At 31.0% G+C, this 27,501-nt stretch overlaps 1 protein-coding gene across 1 annotated transcript; it reads left to right on the forward strand.

Annotated features, from left to right (window-relative positions):
- Positions 1-27,031, forward strand: LOC108720803 (proton-coupled amino acid transporter-like protein CG1139). Its single transcript, XM_018445008.1, has 8 exons — positions 1-443; positions 14,862-14,911; positions 15,230-15,355; positions 17,117-17,389; positions 17,658-17,742; positions 25,061-25,330; positions 25,801-26,158; positions 26,416-27,031. Exons 1-8 carry the CDS (start codon positions 408-410, stop codon positions 26,661-26,663), a joined length of 1,446 nt encoding a protein of 481 aa, XP_018300510.1. The 5' UTR covers positions 1-407; the 3' UTR covers positions 26,664-27,031.
- Positions 27,032-27,501: the final 470 nt, after the last annotated feature.

The raw sequence follows: 27,501 nt of genomic DNA on the forward strand, positions 1-27,501 counted from the left end.
AACACAGTACGCACCACGCGCCAGGAATTTCCCTCGCCCCTCAACACATCGGTGCGCCGAAATGATACGGATACGAAACGGTACCGCGAGCCCGAGTCGCACACACGCCGCACGAGCGACGCTATATAAATAATACTTCGCGCTAAGTGAAACCAGTCGACTTGCAGCGGCCGTACCTGTCGCGACGCACAATGCAACGGACCTTCAGAGATTAAATCGTCTCGACCCCGTCGCGCCTTCTGTCTTCTATCGCTCGTCTGCGCTCGTCTATACCCTCCGTCTAACCAACCCCTCTCTTTCGCTCCTCATCACTCGATACTTGGTTACTATTGCCGTTGCGCGCTTATCGCATGCAAGGATCTATCGGTGATTTGACATTGTACAACTAAGCAAATACATCCCTCAGGATGTCGCACGACAATTTGGGATTTACATCGAGCACGGTGAGTGGATGACACGAATGTGAATACATTGGAATACATTAGGAATCGATTTTATAAATGCGTAGATAGATGTCCGCGTGTGTGTGTTTACACACCGATCAAAAAGAAATTCAAATTGTCATGTGTTGATATTCCTGTAACGATTTTTGATACATATATAACTTATCAGACACAGAATATTCTCTTCGGTTTCTCTCGGGAGAGGATATCTATTCCCTTAATGATTTGCGCGATAAATTTTTCTATTTCTTTACCAGCTTTTTGTTGTCATGTTAGTCGTTATCTTCGAAATCATTTTGTGCAAAATAGAACATCTTAATATATAACTGTAAACACGTTTCTCTCTTTGTTCTCGATGGTAAAAACAGCGGAGTGAAACGGATAAACGGAACTAGAAATCTAAATTTTAGATAACAGTTAATTTTTAAAAGCATGATTTGTTAGAAAAATATCATCCGAAAATAATAAACACGTTTCTCTCTCTTTTTTCAAAAGTAAAAGCAGCAGAATGAAACCTTGACATAATTGAAATAACGCTAGAAATGTTAATTTTAAATAATATATTTTATTAAATAATTTAGAATTGTAAAATTTTATTAAATAATATAGTTATTTTTCCTCCCGAAAGGTATGATTTAGAAAAATATCCGGAAAAACGTTCAGTATTGATAAACAAATGCAAGTTTTTCAAAATAAGACTTTGCTGCTTTATGTCTTTAAAAATTACGCAATTTTTTTTTAGCGTTTATGTCAAGAATAATTTGTTATAAAATTGCGTAGTTCAAGTTAGTTCGAATGTCGTTTCTTTTAAGATAATTTTAATGAGTTATATAAGAAAACGTTTACATTTGTACGTAAAAAACAACTTAAAATTCTACACGCTCGTATGACATTAAATTTACATGAAAAAGGATAGATTTGTGTACAAAAAACAGATCAAGTTTTTCTTGTAATTTGTCACGTTCAATTCTTTCTTTTTTGTAAAAAAAAATCGGAATGCTTCCGTCATTTTATAGTTTGTGATAATGACAGTGTATGTATATTTTTCTACTTCATGTAGGTTTATCTATGGGCATGCATAATACAAAAGATGATAATGCTAATAATACTAAATAGAATATTACTTGAAAATGAGTTATTTTAATGGAATATTTTTACGAATACATTTAGAAACAACGCGCGAGCGTTTATACACAAATTCAACGGCTAGAGCAGCAATTACGAAGTTGATTCCTCTTTTGCGCATATTTTAAGGAAGGTTCAATTACTCTTAATGTTGGACTAAATTAAATTAACTTAGAAAAAAAACTTTCTTTAGAAAAATTTAGTTGGCAGTTTTGCACATTGAAGCACAAAAAATAAAATAAATTTTATCCTTATATAAAGAAAAGACATAATTATTGTTGCAAAAGATTCGCGTTGCTCGAAAATTTTTGCATTAAAAGAAGATAAATGTATATTCGGACGTTGAAGAGAGAGAGAAAGCGAAGATGCTGAGTGCAAAAAGTACAAGCAGTGCGAATAGACCTAATATCTCTCGTTGCAGAGCATGCTTCGTGGCATTTCTTTTTATAGCGACGATTATGCAGGACAGGGATAATAATAAGCTCTCGACTATTGCACACTCGATATACTTGTGACGATTTCGCGATCGCACGATGATTCGATCATGAACCGATCACGAGAATGGAAAGTTTCTATTCATATTATACGAATGAAACTTTCGCACGAAGGACGATCGTTCGTTCATCGCGTTGACGTGCGAAACGATGACGTTGATGTAGTTACTGCTGTTTTTTTCCCGCTCGTTCACGATAATTATCGTCGACAATAATTAGCGATTAGAATTGTTGCACAACGAGGAAATACCGAATAAATAAACAAACCGTGCCGGCTTCACTGACTTGATATCACGCTTTCGCGAGGTGTCCTTCTGTTCCAGCTCTTTCCAGGCCCGCCTTTTTTTCTCCCTCGCTTTTTCTCCTCGCGCTGTCGAAGGCGACCAGGTACAATACCTGTTCGATCAAGCGCGTACGATTATTCGAAAGTATTGCACCGAATTGTTGCACCAAGTGTTCCAAAGGTTTTGCGCCTTTCCCTCGTAACATCGGCCTGTGTAAATTTTTCAACGACCTTGCGAAGTTGATTTCTTCTTAGTGCATATTTTAGGGAAGGCTTAATTACGGAAACGCTTAATATTGGACTAAATTAAATTAACTTCGAAAGAAAAACTTGATTTAGAAATTTAGTTGGCAGTTTTGCACAAAAAATAAAATAATAAATTTTATCTTTATATATAAAAAAAGATTATTGTTGCATCTGTTAGAAATTAACATATTGAAATAGAAATAATATCAATATAACGTCTAAAATAATATCTAAATAAATATATATTGAAATAAGAAAAATGCGAATGTAATATTTTTAATGTTAGTCAAGAAAAAAATGTTTTATATATAATTATATAAAATTATATATAATTATATAAAAAATATGTCCATTTATATAACATTTTTTCTCGGGTACACGAATTTAAATTGTACGTACAATATAGCCTTATGTCATAATCTTTTATCGATCCGAGCAGGAAATGCTGCGCCCATCTTCCTCATCGAACGTAATAATTTTTCCTGCTACTTTTTTTCAATCGCTTCTCCATCACCAGATAAAGACGAAATATCTGAATTATCACAGTCAAAGTGTTAATTTTAGTAAATGTATATACTAAGGCTCGCTATTATACGTTTAAACGAAAAAACGTTTACACGTATAATTAGTATATTCGTTTATTAGAATCGTTTTTCCGAATATTTTCACTTTTTTTATATAAACGTTTATCCCTTTATTAAGAAGTGTGACGAATTGAGAAAATGCAAAAAATTCGATTTTTAATTTTATTAAAAAATTCGATTATTAAAAAACGTTAAAATATTCGAAAAGATATTTTTCATAGATGGATTTGTTAAACATACATGTAAATATATTTTCGTTTAAATGTATAATAAAACACGTATATTCGGAAAAATGTTTCTTTTATAAACGGATATACTAATTAAACGTGTAAACGTTTACCTTCAAATAAACGTTTTTTTGAAAGCGAATATAAACGGATAAAATTAGAGCCCTAGTATATACTTATTAGCAGGGTTGGGAAAGTTACTTTGTAAAAATAACTAGTTACAGTTACAGTTTTTTTCTTTAAAAAGTAACTAGTTACAGTTTCAAGTTACCGAGATTAAAAATTAACTCGTTACAATTACAGTTACTAAGAAAGTAACTTTTCAGTTACTTTTTAGTTACTTTTCTTATCATGACAGAACAATATGAGTGACATCGATATTATTAGGGCTATTAAAGAAAATAATAATTTACGTTTACAATACAATTTTATTTAAAAATTCCTTTAATTTCGCGGGAATAGACGCGAAATAATTCAAATAACGGACAAAATAATAAAATACTCTCTCTGGGCTGCGTTCCAAAACACAGGGTGTGTTCCACTTACACCTACAACGCTCGTATCATTTTATCCTTGTTGTTACAGATATTAAACAATGAAATAATACACGCGAGCGTTGCGGATGTTAAGTGGAAACGCATTAATTTTAGTAAATGTATATACTAGGGAACGCATCCTTAGCGCTACAAATGACATTGACTAATAAGCAGGATTGGGAAGTAACTAGTTACTTGTAACTAAGTTACAGTTACAATTACTTTTTATCAGTAACTGTGACTTAACTTAGTTCCTTTTTTCCATCTATAACTGTAACTTAACTTAGTTATATTTCTTCCAATAACTAATAACTAATTTAACAGTTACTTTTACAGTTACTTTACATTTTAAACTTATTTGTCAATTTAACATGATTGGTTAAAATCTTAATAATAATTAACTACGGTTCACTTGATGCTACGAATGCTTCGAAGTATTTTTTGATTAGTCAGTTTGTAAAATTCTTTCTTTCGATTGATCAATCAAATGCTTCAAAAATATAATATTTACTGAAAAAAAATAACTGTAACTGTGTGTAACTTAGTTACAAGTAACTAGTTACTTCCCAATCCTGCTTATTAGTCAATGTATACATTTATACATACTAAATGTATATGTTAATTATAACTGATTACAGAAAACGTTTAAGCCCGATTTACATAGCACACAGAACGCAGGTCGCAAGTGAAACGTACGTATTTTATAATACCTATATTATAATAAGTCGTAGATCGCAGGATGCAGGATGCTACAGTTGAAGTTCATCCAACTTCCTGCGTCCTGCGTTTTGCGTCCTATTATAATTAAAATTAGGATAGTTTATAGTCCTGCGACCCGCATTCTGTATTTTAGATCGAGCTTTATTGAATTAACGCTTTGACTGTGACACACACACACACACACACACACACATATATATATATATATCTATATATATATAACATCAAGGCATTTTTGGCACTGCTGGGATTTGAACTTACTATAGGTCGATATTCATAGTTCGTTTTATTTTAAGACCTCAGTTTCAAGTAATGTCTTAAGATGTTAATACGGCTCTCTGATTGATTTATGACATCTTCAGCACTGGCTTAAAACCATCTTGAAGCTTGAGCAATGTTTGTAAATTCTGCTTTTAGATTCCTTTTATGAACCACTCTCTTGATACTTCTCTATTTTATCTACATATTTTAATTGTTTACAATATACCGTGAATTAATAGGTATCTCCCTCAACAATAATATTATCTGACATTAATGATTACTCAGCCTGTCATCATCCATCCATCAGCTTGGCATTTCGATTTTTGGAAGCTGCATCTCCCCGATAACAATCGCGCACGGATTACTTTTGTACCCTGCATTGATAAGGATCGCTCGCGCGTGTTTGCTGCAAACAAGCGTGAATCTTCCTCTTTTCAAAGAAACGTTTTCGCGCGCGTTGCGTTCTCTTGAGTCGTATCGTAAAGGTGTAATAACTTTACCGAAGTTGATGAATAGTTCGTGAATAGTTGGTAAACTATTAATAAATAGTTCGCGACCAGTTATTTTAATTTGTTCGCTTGCTATTTGCGAACAGTTCATTTCAAGTTTGTTCTAGAAAATAAATTAAAAAGCGATAAAATCAAAAGGAAAGCAACGAATCCAAAATGAACACTGACTGTAGACATGTTTAGTTTTTGTATTAGATGTTCGAGAACTGTTCGCAAACAAACCGAAAGTACTTACAAACGGAGTTGATGTGTATCTCGAAACAAAGTGAAAATTACAAAAATGAATAAATTTATACTAGCTATTGACTAATGGAATTATAAATATTCTATTTTAAATTCGCTTACTTTTTATAATTTTTATTTCCCTTCAAGATATTACACAATCGACCCTCAGATCGAGTAATGGCTGTATTCAGCAGAAAAAGCAGCTTTGCAACTGTTGTAAGATTCTTTAATACGATTGGTTCTTGTCCTTACAGCACAAATGACTGTTTCTTGCTGTACACATTGTCGACTTAGTTTCTTGTTGGATCTAAATGTATACTCCGGCAAATACGCCGTGCTGGGATTTACGCCGCAGAAGTCAGAAAAAATAGAAGAAGTGGGGATAATTTTCCCGTAACTACTCTGTTACATGCCTTTATGTTATATTAGTATTGTGTTATGATTTCAGCTTCTTACTGTTAATATTAATGAATTTATTGTGAGTCGATTTGTCACTGTAATAAGTAACGTCATCATAAGTTATAATCTACATAAAATGATTAATGTAGGACGTGTAAAAGACTTAGTGGTTATTTCGTGATACATACGTGTAGTAAAGCATGTTTGTATTATTAAGCATGTTTGCATTATTTGTAAATTTTTCATGAGCCGTACATACCCCCTTTCCCCCTATGAGTAGCCATATATCCCACCCCTATGAGATATGCGGCAAAAATACAAGGTTTCAAAAAGTTTATTTTTTAATACGAAAAATAAATATTTCGGATTTCTAATATTTTTTTCATAGTAGTAGACAGTATAAAGTTTTTACTGATATAGTTTGTTTAATATAAGCATAGTAAATAATACTTAATAAATTAAGTTTTTGATAGGTGCGGCGCATATACCGGAGTTACCCTAGGGGAGAGTGGTCTAAATCGGACCTATTTGCAGTTTTTGCTCTCTATAAGGCGTAAATAAAGTCCGATCGTAAAACCGAAGGTGCCATTGGAAAGATCATTTAATTCCCTTCATTTTTGCTTCAGACCATTTTGACGTATCTCTCATCTGTGTTGAATTATAATGGAAAATGTAAAAACGTTTTTTTCCGATCCGATTTGGAACCAATGGTTCTAAATCGGACCATCCCCTTGTTCAAATCGAAAATTACTATTTTTATGGTTTAGAGAGAATTTTAAAATATTTTAATGAATTTTTCTTAGTATTCGAGTAAAAACGAGCAATTTGACAGTTAAAGATAAAAAATTTTTTCAGAAAAAGAAATTACTGACAGTTTATATTATTAGAATTGAAATCAATAAAACTCAACTAATCTGAGTCATCAGACTCATGATATTTTACTAATTTAATTTACGAACTATTTTTGGATAATTACGTACCTCAAAGCCAGTGGCGGATTTACACATTTTTGCATCCTAGGCCCTGTACTTCTTGGCACCCCTTTCAGACAAATGAACAATAAAAAAAAAGGTATCGAAATATATCATTTTTTCACCAAAATGTTTCACGTCAAGATTTTATTTTTGTGCGTCAAAGCACTACTTCAAGGTGCCATCTTGGCAAAAATGCGTCACAACTGCCAATTCTGTTACAAATATAAAATTAACTTTTTGTTTATTCTTTTCCGAAGAATTCTGTACTAGTTCTGAACTAGTGCAATATATGTTAGAGTGAAACAAACTATACCTGTCTCACTCTAATTTACTGCATCAGCATACATCAGTTCAGAATTTGTTGGAAAAAGAACTGGCCTTTTAATTTCGATCTCTAGAAGGATGACGCTCTTGTGCCCCTAGAAAGATGGCGCCCCTAGGCCCGAGCCTCGTGGGTCTCTGCCTAAATCCACCATTGCTCAAGGCGTGGTACCTCAAGAGTTAGAAATCCACGAAAAAAATAGACATATAGTGTCGGTACTCGATATCTATAGTATACGTAACATAAATTATAGATCTAATTGAATAAGAGGAATCCTATATTTGGCCAAAGCGGATCTTATTCATAGTCAGGTCTTATGGCCCATATTCATAGTCGGGTCTTATGGCCATTCTACAATAAGCCATTAGTCACAAATCAAAAGTTAGAAGCTAGAAATGGACCAATCACAGTCGTCAATATTTTTAGCTTCTAACTTTTGATTTATGACTTATGGCTTATTGTAGAATGGCCATTATATTTAAGGGTTCCTTAAATTTATCTTTAGATGCTCTACGAATTATTTTATTGGCTATTGAGCATCTAAAGATAAATTTAAAGAAGCCTTAAATATAAGGCTTAAATACAAGGTCTGACTATGAATACGGATATTAGTGCTTGAATATTTCTGTGTGAATTTACATACCTCTGATAGAATGAAACGTGACGAAATCTTTTTTTGGTCTTGGAACGCAATCATGAGCAGAATCAGCTTAATAATATCACTTATTAAATTATCAAACAATTTAATAATTTTTAAGACTAATACGTATCTTTATAGGAACTCTCTAAATCTGAATCAGTGGATAATTACTGATATCAGTGTCAAGTATGCCACTGGTAATCAGTGAATTAAATGTAAGATTCCTAACCTAGCTAATCTTTATTATGTGATCTAACTAACCTTGTTTTAATGGTTAAATTTAATGAATATGGTATTGGAAGATTGAAATTAACGTACAAATATCAGTATTTTAGTCAAATAATGCTCAAATATTCTTTCTTTTTTTAGTTAAACTTCACTAATTATCAGTGCCAAGTATGCTACTGGGTAATTAGTGACTATCCACTGATTCAGATTTAGAGAGAATATTAATAATTAGAAGATTAATAATAATCTGATATTAATAAGATTCTTAAATCTGCGAATAATTTTTATTGTAAAAAATATTGCTTTAGCTAAAATTCGAACATCCTTACCATTCGATCACTGAGGCATTAGATTTTCAGTATTGGCAGTGTATATTGGAATATGGCCAAAGAAAAAGAAGTTCATAAAAGCGTCACGCCAGATACGCCGATGAAATAAGAGAATCCGCACGTGGTTCAATCGCAGCCGATTGAATCGCCTCCAAGATAACTTGAAATTCTGCCTGAGATACTGGTTTTTAATCTCGATCGGTGTATACGATTTGTATAATGGATATACGCAGCCGATCAACGCATGTAACGAGAACCTCTCTCTACGCGATTGTTATGCGCATTGCGCATCTAAAGCCACGTGCTGATCGGCCACACGTCGGATCAGCACACGGCTTTGATTCCTCTGTTCTTTTCCGGCGGAAATGCATACCGTGACCGAACGTAACGTCAAGAGCGAAATCGTGTTGCGCCATGAAACGTGAAAAATCGCAGAAGTCACCGGCGGTCAAAACGCGTTTTCTGCCGTAGAGCTCTTCCTGAAGCGGTTCGCTCTTTGATATTTATATTTTCTATCCCTTTCTTTTTTGTCTTTTAACGCATTCCGTGCGTTTATTGGAAAACGATTGTGTAACTATTGTGAACTTTTACCATAGTTTCCTACTGTCTGCCATAGTTTTCTACTTGCTTCTGTTATTATCTTCTCCGCTGTCATACGGAAAATATTATATAAATCGCGCATATTTTGAATTGCAAATCCTTAGAGGCCTTCGATCATAATTGCTCTCACACTTGCAACTACGAAATGATACAGGAATGACCTTAACATTCCAAGGCATAGCAATATCGTAATTGCGATCATTTTGAGGAAACGGAGCGTTTTTGAAGCAGAATCGACTAAAGTCGCGCATAATCGTAGTCAATATTCACGACGGAATTTAGAATTACATAAAGATGAAATTCAGAATTACAAAGATTGAATCAATTTTATTAAACGCAGTTGCATCGTTTTAAATTTCGAAAAAGATCGTCTTGATAACGAAACAATTTTCATTTTCGTTTTCGGCTGAAAACAAATTCGAGGAAACTCCACGTTAGAGCTTAACGTTACGTAAAACAACACAATTTTAACAACATCCAAGAGCAGAATATTTTTTATTGTTAGTGTTATGTATACTATAAATAAAATTAATTACTTCTTGCGCATTTCTGAAGAACAAAACTTGCTATTTGCTTAATAAATTTTCCTATTGATCTTTCACTTCTAATTGCAATTATTAGAAACTTTGATAAAATAGAAAAAAATACAATTACCACGAAAGTAGGTAAAACACAGAAAACTGATCTTTTTACATATTATGTAATATAATTATAAAAATTTAAACTATCTTAAAAACTTAATGAAACGACGGAGATAATGAGATAAATTATGACGTATTTAAAATATTCTGTGATAGTTAAGATATATGCACAAAAGTAAAAAATCATACCTTCTTGTAAAACCTTTGTACCCTTGTGCGTATGATGATTTAAGATTATATCAAGAGTACTTTGATAAATATAAGAACAAGCTTTGTTGATTAATCGCTCGCTAATGGATTAAAAGATTAAAAGCACTCGAGTTTATATAAAATATTTTTTTTCGTGTAACAGACACATTGCAACAATAGAGGAATTTTATTAGATAACATATTTCATTAGATGAAAATTTTATTATTAAATTTTATATATTGTATTATATGTATAACATTGTATTTATTATTATATTTATCATATATATATGTTTAATACATTTATGGAGAATTACGTTATAAAGAATTCGAGTGTATTTTGAGTGTTATTTCGAGTGTACTTGTATGTGTAATAAAATTAAAAGAAATTGTAAGGAATTTATTTACAAATTAGACATATGTAGAAAAATTGTAACATCAATTTTCAAATATTAAAATGTGATACGAAATTTTGTAAAATTGTGAATAAAAGAGTGCGAACGAAAATGTTAAAAGGAAAATCTTTTGAATGCATTTTACATTATCGACTATCTGTTAATTATATCAAAATTCAATATCAGTCTCATTGATTAATAACGATTATCACTAATCAACAATACGTCATACTTATACGTCATTTTGATCGCCTTTTTTCGGCCATCGTTAGTTTATCGACTTTTTATCGTATTTGTGAACTCGGTTCATCGAATCTAACAGCAAACATATCAAGTTTGATTACTATTTAGTACTTACAGACGTATGTTTTAATACATTATAATTGAGATAACTATTTATAACGTAATAAAAAAAGCTAATTTTCTTAATACCTTTGACATTCCTGTTCGTGCCAAAGGCAACTTTATTCGATGTTTCACAATCACTTTTTTGTGGTATGGACAATTAGCACGCCTATTAGAGCGTGCGCTAATCTCATGGAATTTTTCCAAACCCGTAATATTCCACCGGTTTTCTTCCACGCCTAATCTTGTCACCTGGTTTGAGAACTTAATAGTATAATCGTATTTTTTTCCATGATAGGCAGGTAACATCCCACAGTTATTTCCGGACATCCAAGTTAACAATTACATTATAACAATTATTATTGACTTGCTGCATCACATCGGATTGATAATTACCGACGCGAAGAGTTAATAAAGTTACATGTCTCTGTGTATAATCTTTTAAATATTCGCACTATACATCGGTTCTTTGATTTTATTAAAACTATATTGGTATGAATGTTTTGTTAAAGAAAGGCATAATGTACATATAATCTTTACGTACGATTGAAAATTGTTATGTACGCTTTATTGTGTTGGTTGGAAACTTAAATTAATTTTACGCCCAATAGAAATTTATTTACATTTTATCAGAATTAGGAACGCTACTTCATAAAAATAATGCGTTACCGTTATCGTTACTTAAACGATTCGTTACTTTTTTATAATGTTAAAGTAAGATATAAGATTTAAAAATTATTTATAAAAATCAATATTAATTGTAACAATCAATATTAAAACTTAAAATTTTAAGTTAATCTCCACACAGCAAGTACTTTTCTTTATATTAAACTTGTCTCATAAATTGTCTATAATTCTCTATATTAATATTATACGACCGCATATATGAATACATCAAATATGATAGAGAATGCCAACACGGTCAAAGTTTAAATGTTTTGAATAATACAATATTATATTCTTTATTATAAATCAATTTATTTCAGATATAATTTAATAAAGAATATATATTGCACTATTCAAAATTATTTATCATATTTAATCTTTATATATTAATGTTTTTTTTATATAATATATTTTTCTATACGAATTAGATTGTAATTTATAAACGCATATTTTATTACATTTTTATTAAACATTATTTTTAGACACTAATGTCATTATTAAAAGTGCATTCTAATATTCACTGTCAATACTGAAAATTTATAGTTCATGTTACATATATTACAGATTTTTAGTATTGACAATGAATATACATATATATGTGTATCGGAATGCAAGCTAAAATGTAAAGTACAAAATCAGTTTCAATATTTAAATTTCTGTGTAAATAACATATTTCTATAGCTAATTAAAAATAATGTAATCTATTGAAAATAATCTTATTGGAATTATATCAGAGATTCCCAAGTATAATACAAGAGATACGAGTATAGTATTGCAAATAAGTGGATTTAACAAGAGTTGATAAGGACATTTACATTTCGTGTCGGAAAGATAGGTAGAAGATATGTGGAGCATCCACCTACTTGTCTAACTATGTTTACGGCTTTGTCAATTTTCGTACCGATACTTACACAATGTATGATCCATCATTAAACATGATCTTTAATCAGACATGAAAAGCGTGCACAACGTGACAACTGTGCGAACGGAATGCGAGGTAACGCGTAGAATGGTTAAAAAAGAGTTATACATAGGTATATCTGTAATCTTATTTGTAATGATTTATCACCGCCATTAATTGGCACGTGTAAAGTAAACATTTAACATTTCTTAGAGAAATAATAACAGGAGGACTTCGACACATCGGCGGGTATACGAGAGAGTTAATACTTCTCTCAGCAATATCATTGGTAACATAAATAACGCGTTAACAAGATAATCATATTTTCTCTTCGATGATTTAAACATCATTGACACGACACTAATCCCTTTTAATTTTTCGATGCGCGTTAATTGTATCAAGTTCCAATAATTCTGTTATTGTGCACTTGTATCTAATTTCGAAATATTGTTTATATTCCAAATATGAAACCTATGTGAAAAAATGTATGTTATATTCGTCTCAACACAGTATAAATAAAAAAAATGCGAGATTTTTTATTTCTATTATGTTTTGTGGAATATCGAAGAAAAAGAAATTCTATCGCAAAAGGGTATATTATCAGATGCAATGTTGTTGACATTTGTGAGTATAACGGCAAATTTTTCAAAGCCACGTATTTGCGAATTGAATACTTTTATATCTGTGTATTTGATTTTTAATAACATTAATACGACCTGACAGAATCTTCCACTGCTCGACATAAATCATATGTACCGTTACTGACGCATAGCATTACTTTTGTGGGCGTAGTATTGTTTTGAAGGTCATATTAAATGGTTCTATCCGCGCATTATGCAATTTATACATTTGCACAGCGCGGGATAAGAAAATTTTCTCGTATTCGTCACATTGACAATTTAACTACATATAAAAAAGATGTATGAACCGCTAGAAATTATGCAGATGTAAGTTACTCTTTAGAATCGCGTGAAGGTTAGTCTTTTTAAGTTGCAATTTGTACGGTTACGTCGAAAATTGATCGAGTGAATATTTGACCGACATTTATTGAATACCTAAATTTTTATAAGTTTTTCTTCGTACAGATCATAAAACCGTGCCTAAAAACCATAGAAACGTAATTCGCTCATACGACGAAATAGACATTCGTTTTGTGCAAAAACCATCGAGAAAAAATATTCGTCAATCCACGATTTATGCTTTAAGATTACAAGGAGATTGGTGTTTTAAGTCGCATTTTTTTTGTACGACTTATACGTCGAAAATTATCCGAGCCAACTTTTGACATTTACTGAATTCCTGAATTTATATAAGTTTTTTTTTACGTAAACCACAAAAACTGTGTTTGAAAACCGCAGATGTCTAAGTTTTCATACGACGAAATAAGCACGCTTTGCACGAAAACCACTAAGGAAAAATTTCATCACTCGACAATTTATAATACGTTTTAAGGTCACGAGTTTTGTTTTTTTAAACCGCAATTTGTACGGTTATGTTCAAAATTGTCTAAGCGAACGTTTGATACTTATTGAGTTTCTGAATTCATAAATTTTTGGTCATGCAAATCACAAAACCTTAACTTGAAAGAGCCTAGTTATTTGGGCCTCGATTCGCGCCTGTGACGAAATAGGCATTTGCTTTACACGAATCATCAAGGAAAAGAATCATTTATCGCAATAGAGATAGAGTAATAGCAGTATACTAATATTAGACGATCGGTTGATTCAATCAATTGGACTTGACGGAAAAAGCCGGGCGAAATTCTTCCTTATTAAATTGCTATCTATAACCATTCATGTCGCAATAGCTGCAGACGCGGAATATTACAGGAATATTAAGGATAATTCAAAAGCAAGCATTCGTGCGTTTAAGCGATGACCAAGCTATTAATCAATGTGCCATACGATATTTATGCAGTTTATTAACTGTTGGAGAAATTTTCAAAATTTCGTATTTTTTATTCATATCAATGAACTTGTATATTTCGATGTTGATTTAATAAATACATTTATTGCTGAAAAACTAGCAAATTCGATATAACTTAAATTGTAAATGTATATTGCATAAATAAAATAATACCGTAGAAAATGCATAAATGTGCGACCTTTGTCTGTATAACGTTCACATATATATGCAAGTGTACTCATCAAGCGATAACATCTTATCGTAACTGTCTAGTATCGTCATAATGATTATACTTGCGTATATACAGTGATAGATAGTAAAATCGGAATCAATCGACGGATATAACATCATGCATATCGTTGGAATATAAATGTGTTATGAGTAATAGATGTGATATACGACATGCAGTAAATATCAGCGACAATGATATTTGAAAATTGTATATTGTGTATATAATGTGTATCCGAAGAAAGATTTAAGATACGTCTAAAAAATCGTATTTAGATATATTTATATTTATTATTCTAATTACATTTGTAGCAGACAAAAGTTTGTGCGTTGTTTATAAACAGGACAAAAAACTGTTATTTTATTTTATATCAATAAGACTTTTATAGTTATAAACACAAGTATGAATTTTATTTAATGAAAACATTTATGATTTATTTTTACAGGATGCTTTGCAGGATTTTAAAAAGTCTTCTTCGTCTAAAAATCATCATGGGTGAGTGTCTAATGTGATAATGTCTAATATAATAAATTTTATAAAAATATACAGAAGATAGTTTATAATGTAAATAGCTGTTTATAATGTACCTACATAAATTATTTTTAAAAATTTCTAACTTCAATGCTAAGGAAAGATGCTAATGCCAATTTAAAATTAATATAGAAAGGTGTCATTACGCGAGTTAAATATATTGGCTACTTTCATTATTATTGTATCACAAACAAATTTCATTATTGTATCATAAGCCTCAGCTCATGTGCCTAAATTGTTTAGGGCGCATGATTTGTATAAAAGTTGTATTCTCTCTTACAGCTACAAATCGACCGAGAAGAGTGACGGTATTTATGTTCTGGAACTCGAAGAAAAGAAAAAGAACGTATACGAGCAGGAAAATGATTATGACCCATATGAACATAGAGTGGTAGAGCATCCGACTAAGTGAGTTTAATAATTACAATATGTTTTACGTTAATCAACGTTAATTTATTTCATTCGTAATGTGATATAACATGGGAAATGGAAAATAGATTGGTTATCGCATGTATAACAGGTAAATATATTTATATCTATTAATTTTGTTTTTTTTATTTTTCATACCTTTTAATACTTAAATTCAATAAAAGGCAACTGTTTTAATATGATAGTATTAATATTAACATTAACATTAGTATTAGTATTAGTATTAGTATTAATATTAATATTAATATTAATATATCGCAATCCTCCAAAAGAAAAGTGACATAAGTCAAAATTTTTCGTATTATGTTCGGATTGTGTTTTAAATACATCATTCTTCAATCAGGGAAAGTGATACAAGTTGAATTCAAATACTTTCTAAGAAGAAATGACATAAAAGAAAAATGATACAAATTAAAATAAGGGTAGTTTTTAGAGGGATACGCAACTTAAAGATATTTCAACAAAATTAATTACATATCTATATACATTAGTTCTACAGAACTTGAAATAAACAATTTGTGATTAGCTCTAAATTAAATTATGAATATTTAATATCGTCATAATATGTAATTAAATTTTGAAATACATGATTTTTTTCTTTTCTTCTGAAAAATTTTATATTTTTGACTCGTATTTTTTATTTTTCTAACGAGGATGCGATATGTAAAAGCGAGTAAAGATAAATTCAGTATAGTAAAAAATGTATTTATGTACAATATATACATATAATATATACCATAGAGATGAAAAGAGGGGGGTGAGAGATTGATATATCAATTCTGTTGTTTTTGTTACTAAAAATATAATGGTATTATTAAATCTATTCGCTAAAAGATTAGACGCATTCCTCTTTAATGAAAAATTAGTAACTGTTTCTATCTAAAAACGATAGACGATAACTTGAAAATAATATATCTTTAGATATTTGTGAAAATATGTGAAGTGTATCATAATACAATCAAAAAGGGACATCTTTGATGGTAAAGATATCGGCATAACATCTCTTCTATTTTTGTTATTTTATCATCTTGATAAGTTTAACTACTAGTAATTAGTTTCTTTTTATACATAAACCTTTAATTGATAAAGATCATAATAAAATAGTTGTCTGGCGATTGATTGTCTGATATATGTATTGCTAAATCGTCCAATCGAAATTTATTGAAATATCTGATTTATTGAAGTGTTAATTAAAGTGAAAAACAATACAACTCGTCTCATTCAAGGTGACCAAGAATATTATATAACTCGTATTATTTCCCTCGCATGCAAAATGACGTTTGTCTCATACGCGTTAGTTGCCTTATTAGCATAATTTTCTAATCCGATTAAATCATGTCGAATGAACGATAAAACGTCTTCTTGATGAAACATGAAATGCATACTTATCATATTCTATATATTAATTATTATTACTGCAGAGCTATTAATAACTTATATTAATTATTAATAATTTTAATATATTTTAATATAATATATTTTAATGTTATAATGTTCGATGTTAATTTTTTTCATTGATTTATTTAATGTCGGTAAATCGAGCGATGTGTAAGATCAGAAAATTGCGTACAAACGTTATTTCTTTCGAAAATCTATTCAATTTGGATATTTTGCAATTTTAAAGCTAATTTCTCTTATTTGTATTATTCACTTATTGGTCTATTTTCTACTCATTATTGTTTAATACAATTGTTAATGATCATGATAAATGTGCGGTTTCTTCATAACGTGGTTTTTCAGCAATGCGGAAACCATGCTTCATCTAGTGAAGGGCAGTTTGGGTACCGGGATCCTCGCGATGCCGAAGGCTTTCTATCATGCTGGATACGTTGTCGGCATAATAGCCACGATCATTATAGGGCTTCTCTGCATATATTGCATGCGAATTCTCGTTCGCTCGGAATACGAACTGTGCAAAAGGAAAAGGGTGCCGGCCATGACGTATCCGGGGACTGCGGAATCCGCTCTGCTCGAGGGACCGATGTTCCTTAGACGGTTTTCTAAAGTCTCTATGTGAGTACATTACACTTTTTCCAGCGTAACTTCAAGAAATAAAATGTGCAATATAATTATATAAATATCTTCCTTTTATATTTTGCGCAACATTGTTGGTAAGAATAATTACGTCCGATAGTTAAATGTAATAAGAGGTATTTAAGAGTTATTTTATATTATCATGTTTCCGTATTGTATAACCGAAATAATGGCTGTAATTAACAATAATAATCGCTTTTAAATACATCTATATAATGAAAAAAACTTTTTTCTTCTATATTTATAGATACGTAGTAAATATCTTTCTGCTAATCTATCAGATGGGCACCTGCTGCGTCTATCTAGTTTTTATTGCTACAAATCTGCAATCGGTGAGTACCTTTGCTATTTTTGATTTATATTTTGTTTTCATACCTTGTGTTTCTCATAAACATTGACTGCGTTTCGGGAGCGCGCTTTCAGTATTATCAGCGCATTCGGTTTTCGTTTTTTCGGTTGAAAAACTATGAAGATAGAATGATTCACTACAGTTGAAAACGCGTTTTCGAAACTTTTATCTTTAAGTTATTAGCATTACATACCTAACAGAAAAGTAAAGACTAATGTTTTTTTTAAAGAATAAAAGATACTGTGTTTCTTCTTAAATATGTCTTTAATGCTTCAAATATGTTTTAAACAGTATTGTAAAAAAAACATATTTAAAACATATTAAAAACATCAATTTAGCATGTTTTAAATTGTTTAAAACACGTTTTTTTACCAACCCTGATACCTAATACGCGATACTTTTTCGATATGTATGAAGGATTTAAATCGGGCAGTCGCGTTCAATATAAAATTTTGTTTTTTTACGTATTTCTTGCATTATAAGATTGTAATATACTGATAATATATTGATAAAAAAACTTGATTTTAATAAATTATGCCATCTTTGAACGGGCGATATAAAATGAAGAGAAAATCGACTATCGGTTTTATTGAAACAATATTAGATCCAATATTACGATATATAATTTTGAGGTACGTAATTTTATAATAATTCAATCTCATATACATGCACGTTATTAATTTTATTTCGTACTCGTTTGTACTACATTTATCGATAATTTTGTTTGAACTCTTTCGGTGGTATCCAATCAATCTGATATCGCGTATCTGCCTGCATTACAGTGCGTAGGCTGAAAAGTGAATAATCTAGGTCAGGGAAATACACCGTAAGAGAATATGCAAGTAGACAGTCACTGATAATTAATGCGTGTACGGTTGAGTCAAGGTGATTGTACCTAACACAGACGGCTGGTCATCGACATTCTCGGTGACGTCGAGATCGAAATCGAAAACACGAACTTGCTCGAGTTTCACCAAAGTTTGTCTTACAAACTTTATCAGTCTCATTGTGAGTCAAATTCGATCATTCTTATGTCTACATATATAGGTGCCGATCAAGAAGTTGTTAAAAATAAAAATAGTTATTATTTTATAATAAATAGATAAGATAAAATAAATTTTAAACATTATGTTATAAAGAAAAAACCAGTCAACACATTTTTTATTAGCACGTAATGTAAGAAAGATATAAATGTGAATTTATAAAAACGAACATTACGAAAAGGAATCAACAATTTGATTACGATATTGATGTTTGCTTTCGAATTAACGACCATTTGAACTCGCACAATAATCGAGGCGCTTTAAGAACTATATATATATATATATACATAGTTCGTAAAGCGTAACTATATATAACTAAATTTTTAGACATTTCAATAAAACTATCTTTTCCTTAGTAATGAAACATTGTATAATGTGATTGTACATAAATAAGACTTTATCCTCATAATATTTAATATTTAATATAATATTTAATATAATAATTAAAATAAATATAAATATAATATAAATATAATAAAATTAAATATAATATTTAATATAATAATTTTAATATTTAATATAAATTTTTGAACGACATAAATAGTTACATAACAATATAAAGTAAAAGCACTATTAACTATCGATGGGGATAAAGTCTTATTTATGTATTCACATTATACAATGTTTCATTACTAAGGAAAAGATAGTTTTATTGAAATGTCTAAAAATTTGGTCAGGTACAGGTCTGAAAATAATTTTGTTGGATCATCAAAATAATTATGTATAGGATACTCAAGCATAACGATAATGTTGCAAAAAGTTTTGATTTTAGCAATCAGTTTGTGAGCGTCCTACACGCAAAAAAATATTTTGCTGCTCCAACTAGAATTATAGCTGTTTTTTGTATCTGATAGAAAATTATATATCATACGCATAGAATTTATAGCACAAATCTAAATTCTATCTCTGTCAAAATTTTATCTCTGTCATCTATATGATTAGATGCAATACATATCCAATATGGCAGTATTTGCTAGAAATTTATCTATTTTAGCTATTTTTCGTAATTAGATAATTTTTGCTATAACTGTAAGATCACTTTTTTGATACATCATTTTCTATCAAATACAAAAATCAACTATAATTCTAGCTGGAGCAGCAAAATATTTTTTTGCGTGAACACAAATTATCGTAATACCTTCGAAAAAACTATCACACAAATAAATTCTTTTTATAAAAACAACTACTTATTAAAGAGCTTCTGAATATAAGTACGTTATATGAAACAAAATGATATAATATATTAACACAGTATTGAAGCTAACAGTAATCTGAGAATATAATCTCGTTAATTTAATAATAGTATATCAATGAAATGAATAGTACCTTCGTATCAAAGCAAGAACATAACGTATATTTATTTTATTAATACTGTTGAATTAATAATTAACAAAATTATTTTTAATTAAACTGTTATTAGCTGTTACTATTAATAAACATCATATTTTTTCCGTGTTTTACTGAACTACGCAATCAGCAAAATTTTTGGCTTTTGCGTATATTTATTTTTACAGGTTTATAAACGTACATTCTTCTGGCAATATGTGCTAAAAAATAACGAATTTTTTTTGTAGAATGTTCAATTCATTTAATTGTATCCATTTAATTGTTACAAAATAATAGCTATTTAAAATAATAGTTTTAACGACTTCTCAATTATCATCCTAATAATAAGCAACTTGCGTTACTACGTTTGACATATCGCAATAGACAGGTGAATGTAAGCGTCATATGTAAAATGTAATGTAATTGCAGAGAGGATGACACTTTGTACGATATCCTCGGAGTTTTTCCTCATCGGAGGAAAAATTATTTTTTATATCATACTAATGTATTTTAGTATGAAATGATAAAAGCGGATTGTAGAAATTACATATTTACGTCAATCGTATATGTCAAATGAAAATATTTACCAATCGCATTCTCATCCTATTCTTGTATTCCATGTATGTACGTCGTGCGAAGTCTAGTACATCCGCATCGAATGATTTATTATGGAATTTCACTATCTCACCGGTCGCACAAGAATCAATGCAGCAACGCAAAACGAATGGAATCTTATCATGAGTGTAAGATCAAGCAGAAGTAAGAGTCGCTCACTAGGATAGAATAAGCGTCAACTTAAGTATCGTTCACATTACGATTACACGGTGTATAATAACGCGAGAGAATTTTTTATATAAATTTTTTTTGCAAGTAAACCATACTCGATCGTTAACACTCGCTCTTAACGTACTTAAATGCCGTTACATGACAGATTGGACGGAAAGACCAAATTCCTGCGATCCAGCCATTTAGAACGCAATTTTCAAAAGTTATTAAATCCTCGATGTATTCTTATCGAACGAGTCGGACACTTTGATCGCACGCGAAGTAAGAGGCAATGGCCGGAGAATTGACGCTGATGGTTAACAGATATTTTGTGGAATACGTTCCATATACGAAAAGGAATTTTCACATGTCCGCACTGTGAAAATGCAGTTGCACCGCGGCGCGTTTATGGTGACGCAATTTTGTGAAATACGACGGCGCTAAGCCTTATGTGGACGACACCTTAGCCGCGGATTGGAAGGCGTTGCGTAGTGCGCGCGCGATGTAATAGATAGTTAACTATCGTTACGACACATATGTTATTACGGCATCTAAGTCGAGTGTACGTGTGCAATGGATGCGTTCCGCGTTGAACTATGTTGAATGCCGCCTGTATTCGTGGTGAACGAGCATGCCGCGACTTCATGGTCGGATGCGAAGTGAACGGAACTGTGTACAAAGTTGTACATTAATCGTTTAAAGAGTCATATAAATATCAAAGTCCTTAAACTGCGGTTCTAAGTATCGGAACAGACATATGTCAGACTCGATCAATAAATTTCAATTACAAATATGAAAAGTTTCGAAGATATAGGAAAAATTGTGGAGAAAATTATAAACTACGTAATATTACGTGTAATATAATTTTTGCAATCTATAAAAATATAATGTATAAAATAATATAACATACACAATATATTTTTTTGTATGTATTTTATATATATTATATATTTTTTTAAAAATTATGAGATATATTAAGTATGACACGTAATATTAATTATAATACAAATATAATATTTAAAGTTTGTGTATATAAAATTTTATTAAATCTTTGATAATTTGAGCAGATAATTCGGATATAAATGTCCTTAATAAATGTTTATACCAATAACATAAATGTTGAATAATAATAGATAATAAATATGATCTATAGTACATAAAAATAGCAAAAAAACATTAAAAGAATATATAAAATTCTTTTACGAAAAGAAGGATAGTGATAGAAGCTAGAAAAATAATAAAACGATGCTAGTTTTATATAATACTTAATATGTAAAGAAATAATGCTATCAATGCAATTTAAATATTCGAAAAAATCCGAAAGAGTGACTTATAAAGAAATTTCAAGAATTTAAGGAAAGAGTCCTAAAAGCCAGTCTAACTTTTAATATATACTGCTTAGGTATACTATCTTAAAAGCGATTGAATAAATTATTTCTATAAGGTACTCGTAATTCTTGGCGGCAGATTATTTGTTCCAACATATAGATTCGCGAAGCAATTTAATGCACGTTATATAACAATCCAATAACGAATACGGTAAACGAAGCAATTACTAGAGACTATAACTGCTAAAAGATGTTTTGACTTAAATACTGAACGTAAATGATGCAATTAATTTTGTTTCTAAGATTTTAGTACCACTAAAGAATTTTATAACATCTCACATTCTAAAGACTTTAAATTCACTACTTATAGTATCTTTGATAAGAGTATATAGTATAATACATTTATATATAATATATACATATATATATACACAATACAATATATTTAACCGAATATAGGAATTCTCCTATTTAATTTGATTTAAAATTACAAGCATAGATATATATATATATAAATTTTTATAGCGATACCTTTACATATACATAAATGTGCGCAGTAGCATAGATTCATTTTATGATTAAATCAAATCACGTATTGCATGTAGTTAATTGATAACGTATGATACGGTCGATTATCACGAAGTATTATATATGTATTTTAGTGACAATCAATTGAGGGCATTATAACGAAAAGCTGCTCTATATATCGCGTATCTTTGCAATCGACAAATAACAATATTCCCTAAACGGAAATCTTTAAAATGATTCAGATTTAAGGCATAAGAGAAAATTATCGTTTTATTTTGAATTTCTTTTATCGAATACTCATTTTTGTCGATAATTTTAATTTCTCTAAGCAGCGGAAGGATACAACAGTAGGTATACATCTTCGATTGAACGATAATTAATAGTTAACGACAATTGATTTGTAATTCGTTTACATAACGAATATCATTCGCCTAAAGATACATTAACTTTCAAGGGTGAATTCAATATCGATTGCATGTCAGCGGCATGTTGTTAAATCTAGCTTACGTAAGACGAAGGCTAGATTCGATCTAGTGATAAACGAAAGCTTAAACGATAGTAACGCACCCATTTCCGCCCTGTCCTTGAAATCAAAGCGTAATTAACGACAGCACATCACATATGCGAGAGCACTATCATCATGTAACGTAACGTATTAGCAAAATATTTGCGAGACTGCGTGGCGTCAATATGACTTTGAACGCGAGCTCTCAGAATTATAAGTCTAGATGTAACAACGCCATATGGTATGCCAAGCGGTAATTTAAAATTCTTGGAATCGTGATAAATAGAATGCACGAACGTGTATTTGATTCAAAGTGACCACATAATGGCGATAGAATAATTTAGTTAACGTACATCATTAATCATACGCAACAAGCATGGTGACATTTATTTTGCGGTTTTAATATTTTTTTTCCTCATTCAGTACGTATATATGTTATGTCGGTTGCATAAATTAGCAATCTGAGATACAATGACGCACGCATTGTGAAACCTTTTTACTCATGTTCACATTTATTTGGAATTGTAAAAAAATTGGCATTCGTTGAGAATTAATTCTATCAGAGTAATTTTGCAAATGTTACACGATATAATTATATTTTTAATAATTGTACTTTCTATACATCAAATGATTGAGAAGAGCTAAGCTGACGATGTTTCGTCGAATTATAGCATGGTATATGTTGTAATTAATCATCTATTGAGCTTTTATTTATATTACTCATTAAAATAAGTAAGGATAATAAAATGAGCAAAAAGATGTACTTTGATAAATAATAACAAGTGATATATATTATTGATTTTTTTCTATCGTTTCAATTTACGTTTGTATTTTTTTAATTTTGCTATTTTGTGCAAATAGAAAATCAATTTTCAACGAAATTCCGAATGAATGAGAAGGTGAGCGAAAATAATCAGTTATCGTGCGTCGTTATGTTTTCAGATGCTATGTGATTGAAACACGTAAGTGTCGTAAACTGAGGCGAAAAGTTTTCTATTGAGGACGTACATAGGAAAGATGATGAGAGATCAAGATCGCATTGATGAGAAAAAGAACGGTATGTATACGCCTCGAGAAATCCAGCACTTAATTATACGCATTCAATGTCAACGGAGTGTGACAGAAGGCAGAAGTGCTGATTATATTCCTCTCGACACATGGCTGTCAATATGATTAGTCGTATTAACGGAAATAGCTTCGTTATCTTTTCAAGGCTTCCTTGAAATATTTCGAAGATTCTGTTGTTTTTATAGGTTTGTGGCGTAATGCTATTTAACGCGTTGTAAAATGCGTACGGCATCGTATATTTAATCGGTTTTTTGTTAAATTATTTTGAGAAATTACAAAAATTCAGACTTGTTGACATCTGCATTCGGTATATAAAAGCTGCATATCCATCTTCATTAATAATTTTTCATGAACAATTTTTATTTAGAAATAAAGTCTATAGGATTACATCTGTAAACGTCTAAAAACGTCCATAAACGTTCATTTATTCATGTATCTTGATGTTAAGTTTATTATATATTTAAGAATATAATTTATAGGCGTAACGCTCTTGTTAAACATCCAATATTTTTAATACTGCATTTAAAGATTAATTGACAAATAATAACATAACTCTTTCATTGGTATTAATTTAAGTGTCTTAATAAAATTCTTAATAATTAAAAATTGAAATTCTTCTATGTGGTTTAAAATAAAATTTGTTCGATAAAAAATCGAACTACCTCCGGTAATATTAAGTAAAGTCAATTTTACATCTGTGTGCATTACTAAATAATCACATATATTTTCTTCTTTTAGGGATTGAGCCCATATTTCACAATGGAGTTGGAGAAATACATGGCGATTATCCTGATACCCTTGATCTTAGTTAATTACATCAGGAATCTTAAATTTTTGGCACCATTCTCGACGCTAGCGAATGTTATTATGCTTGTTGGTATCGCTATTATACTCTACTATATCTTCCGAGAACCGTTGTCGTTCGAGGAGCGTGTGGCATTCGGAGAGGTTACAAATTTTCCGCTTTTCTTTGGCACTGTTCTGTTTGCTCTTGAAGCTATTGGTGTAGTAAGTAATCGAGCGAAACAGAACATTTTACATATACAAGAGTCTTAAATGTATAGTTTATTATACAGATACGATAACAAATAAACGTGAAAAGAAGTAGAAGTTACATTTGCATAAATTAAATGAAAGAAGATAATAATGAAAAAAACTATTACGGAGAATATATTAGTCATTTATTTATATACTTCTAAGGCTGCGTTTGATTGAGACGCTCACGCGCTAACTTGAGTCTAGCTATCTTTTTTCTGTATGTAATAAGTGATAAAAATAAAGTGAAGCTTACAGTGCGTGAGCGCCTAAACTGAACCTAAGGCACAAGTTTCTTTTTCATTGCAATTTCCACGTGTATAATAGCTTTAAATAGGCACTAATTATTTTGAATTCTTTATATCTACATCGTTCCTGAAGATATTTCCGAAAAGACCGTACACAAGTTCGACTATACAGAATTATTTTCCGTTTATTGACAGATCATGCCATTGGAAAACGAGATGAAAACCCCTAAATCCTTTATGAAACATTGCGGTGTCCTGAACATCTCAATGGGCATCATAGTCGTGATGTATGCCGGCATGGGATTCTTCGGGTACATGCGTTTCGGTAGCGAAATCGCTGGCAGTATCACGCTTAACCTATCCGCCTATCAAGAAAAGCTAGGAGATGCAGTGCAAATTCTTCTGGCTATCGCCATCTTCTTCACGCATCCCATCCAGTGTTACGTCGCCATTGATATATTATGGAACGAGTATATCAGTCACTTCTTCGAGAAGTACCGTTCTAAGCTGTTCTGGGAATATGTAACTAGGACTGTTATAATTTTGATTACCTGTGAGTACATTTCGATACAATCTTATCGTTAAACATAGACAGATAATTCCGAATTCAAATAAAAATAGCATGTCTATCCTGCTGAACGAAATACATGTTACATAAAGAATTCTAGAAAAGGTGTAAACTTTCTCAGCATCTCTTATATGTATATATACAATATATATTTATAGTATATATATTTATAGTATATCCTTGATGTAGAAAAAAAATTAATCTGTATGACCCCGTTTAATCATTTTGTCGATCTATTTTAGTCGCTCTGGCGATCTCAATCCCGGAGTTGGATCTCTTCATATCGCTGTTTGGCGCGTTTTGTCTATCGGGCCTGGGACTGACTTTCCCGGCAATCATACAACTGTGCACCTTTTGGAAAGTGTTGGGACCCACCGAAAAGAAGATTATGGTGGCGAAGAATACGTGTCTGATACTGCTCGGGACCTTAGGCCTGATTGTGGGTACCTACACGAGCCTTCGCGAAATCATCAAGAAGTTCTCATCATGAAGTATTAAAAAAATTGTGCGACAAAACTGTAGGGTAGTGAAGTGACAGAATTGAAGACGGAAGAGAACAGGAATCTTTCTTCACGAGAAAAGACGACGACGTGATACGTAGTTAAAGTTGATCATTGCTAAAAGTGAGTGCAATTAAAAATACAAGGCGCAGAGGCATTGAAGCCGATGGACCGAAATAACGTTAACTTCTTACGGCTCGTATCACACTACGGCTTCGATTCGTCGAGGACGGGATGAAGTTCCTAAGTGCATTCGTTGGTTTTTTATGCGTGATACACAAGACTGCGAGTGAAGATACGGACTGTACAACGACGCGACGAGTTCTGACTCGCATCAGCGTCAGCGTCAATGACGGTACAGCAATATATATAGTATATATATGTATAAATATGTAAAAAGGTTTTACTTTTATTATAAATAAAAGTATTTTATTTTCATACTGCTGCCCCTTTTGCTTCTGTAGTCTTTTTCGGCGCGGGCGACTCCTGAATTAGCTATCGTCGTAACAATTGTGTCATTTAATTACAGAAACATATACATCTCTGACTGTTGTTTTTTTTTTTGATATTTTAAAATGACAGAAGAGTAGATATAAAAATACATATAAAATATCGTAGATACATTACTATTGTACGATGAATTATAGTACTAATATATACACAAAAACGAATCGATATTCCAATGTAAAAGCAGGTCATTGCCTAAAAGAGCAAGTATATTCATCAATGCCACTCTATTATCTTTATTTATGTGTTTTATATAGGTTTTCAGACGATCAACATTGATTATTAACAAATCGATATCATATTCCTGCCTCAAATGGAGGC

Source organism: Mycetomoellerius zeteki, unplaced genomic scaffold (genome assembly GCF_001594055.1).
Source record: "Mycetomoellerius zeteki isolate Tzet28-1 unplaced genomic scaffold, Tzet1.0 scaffold155, whole genome shotgun sequence".
Lineage (NCBI taxonomy): Eukaryota > Metazoa > Arthropoda > Insecta > Hymenoptera > Formicidae > Mycetomoellerius > Mycetomoellerius zeteki.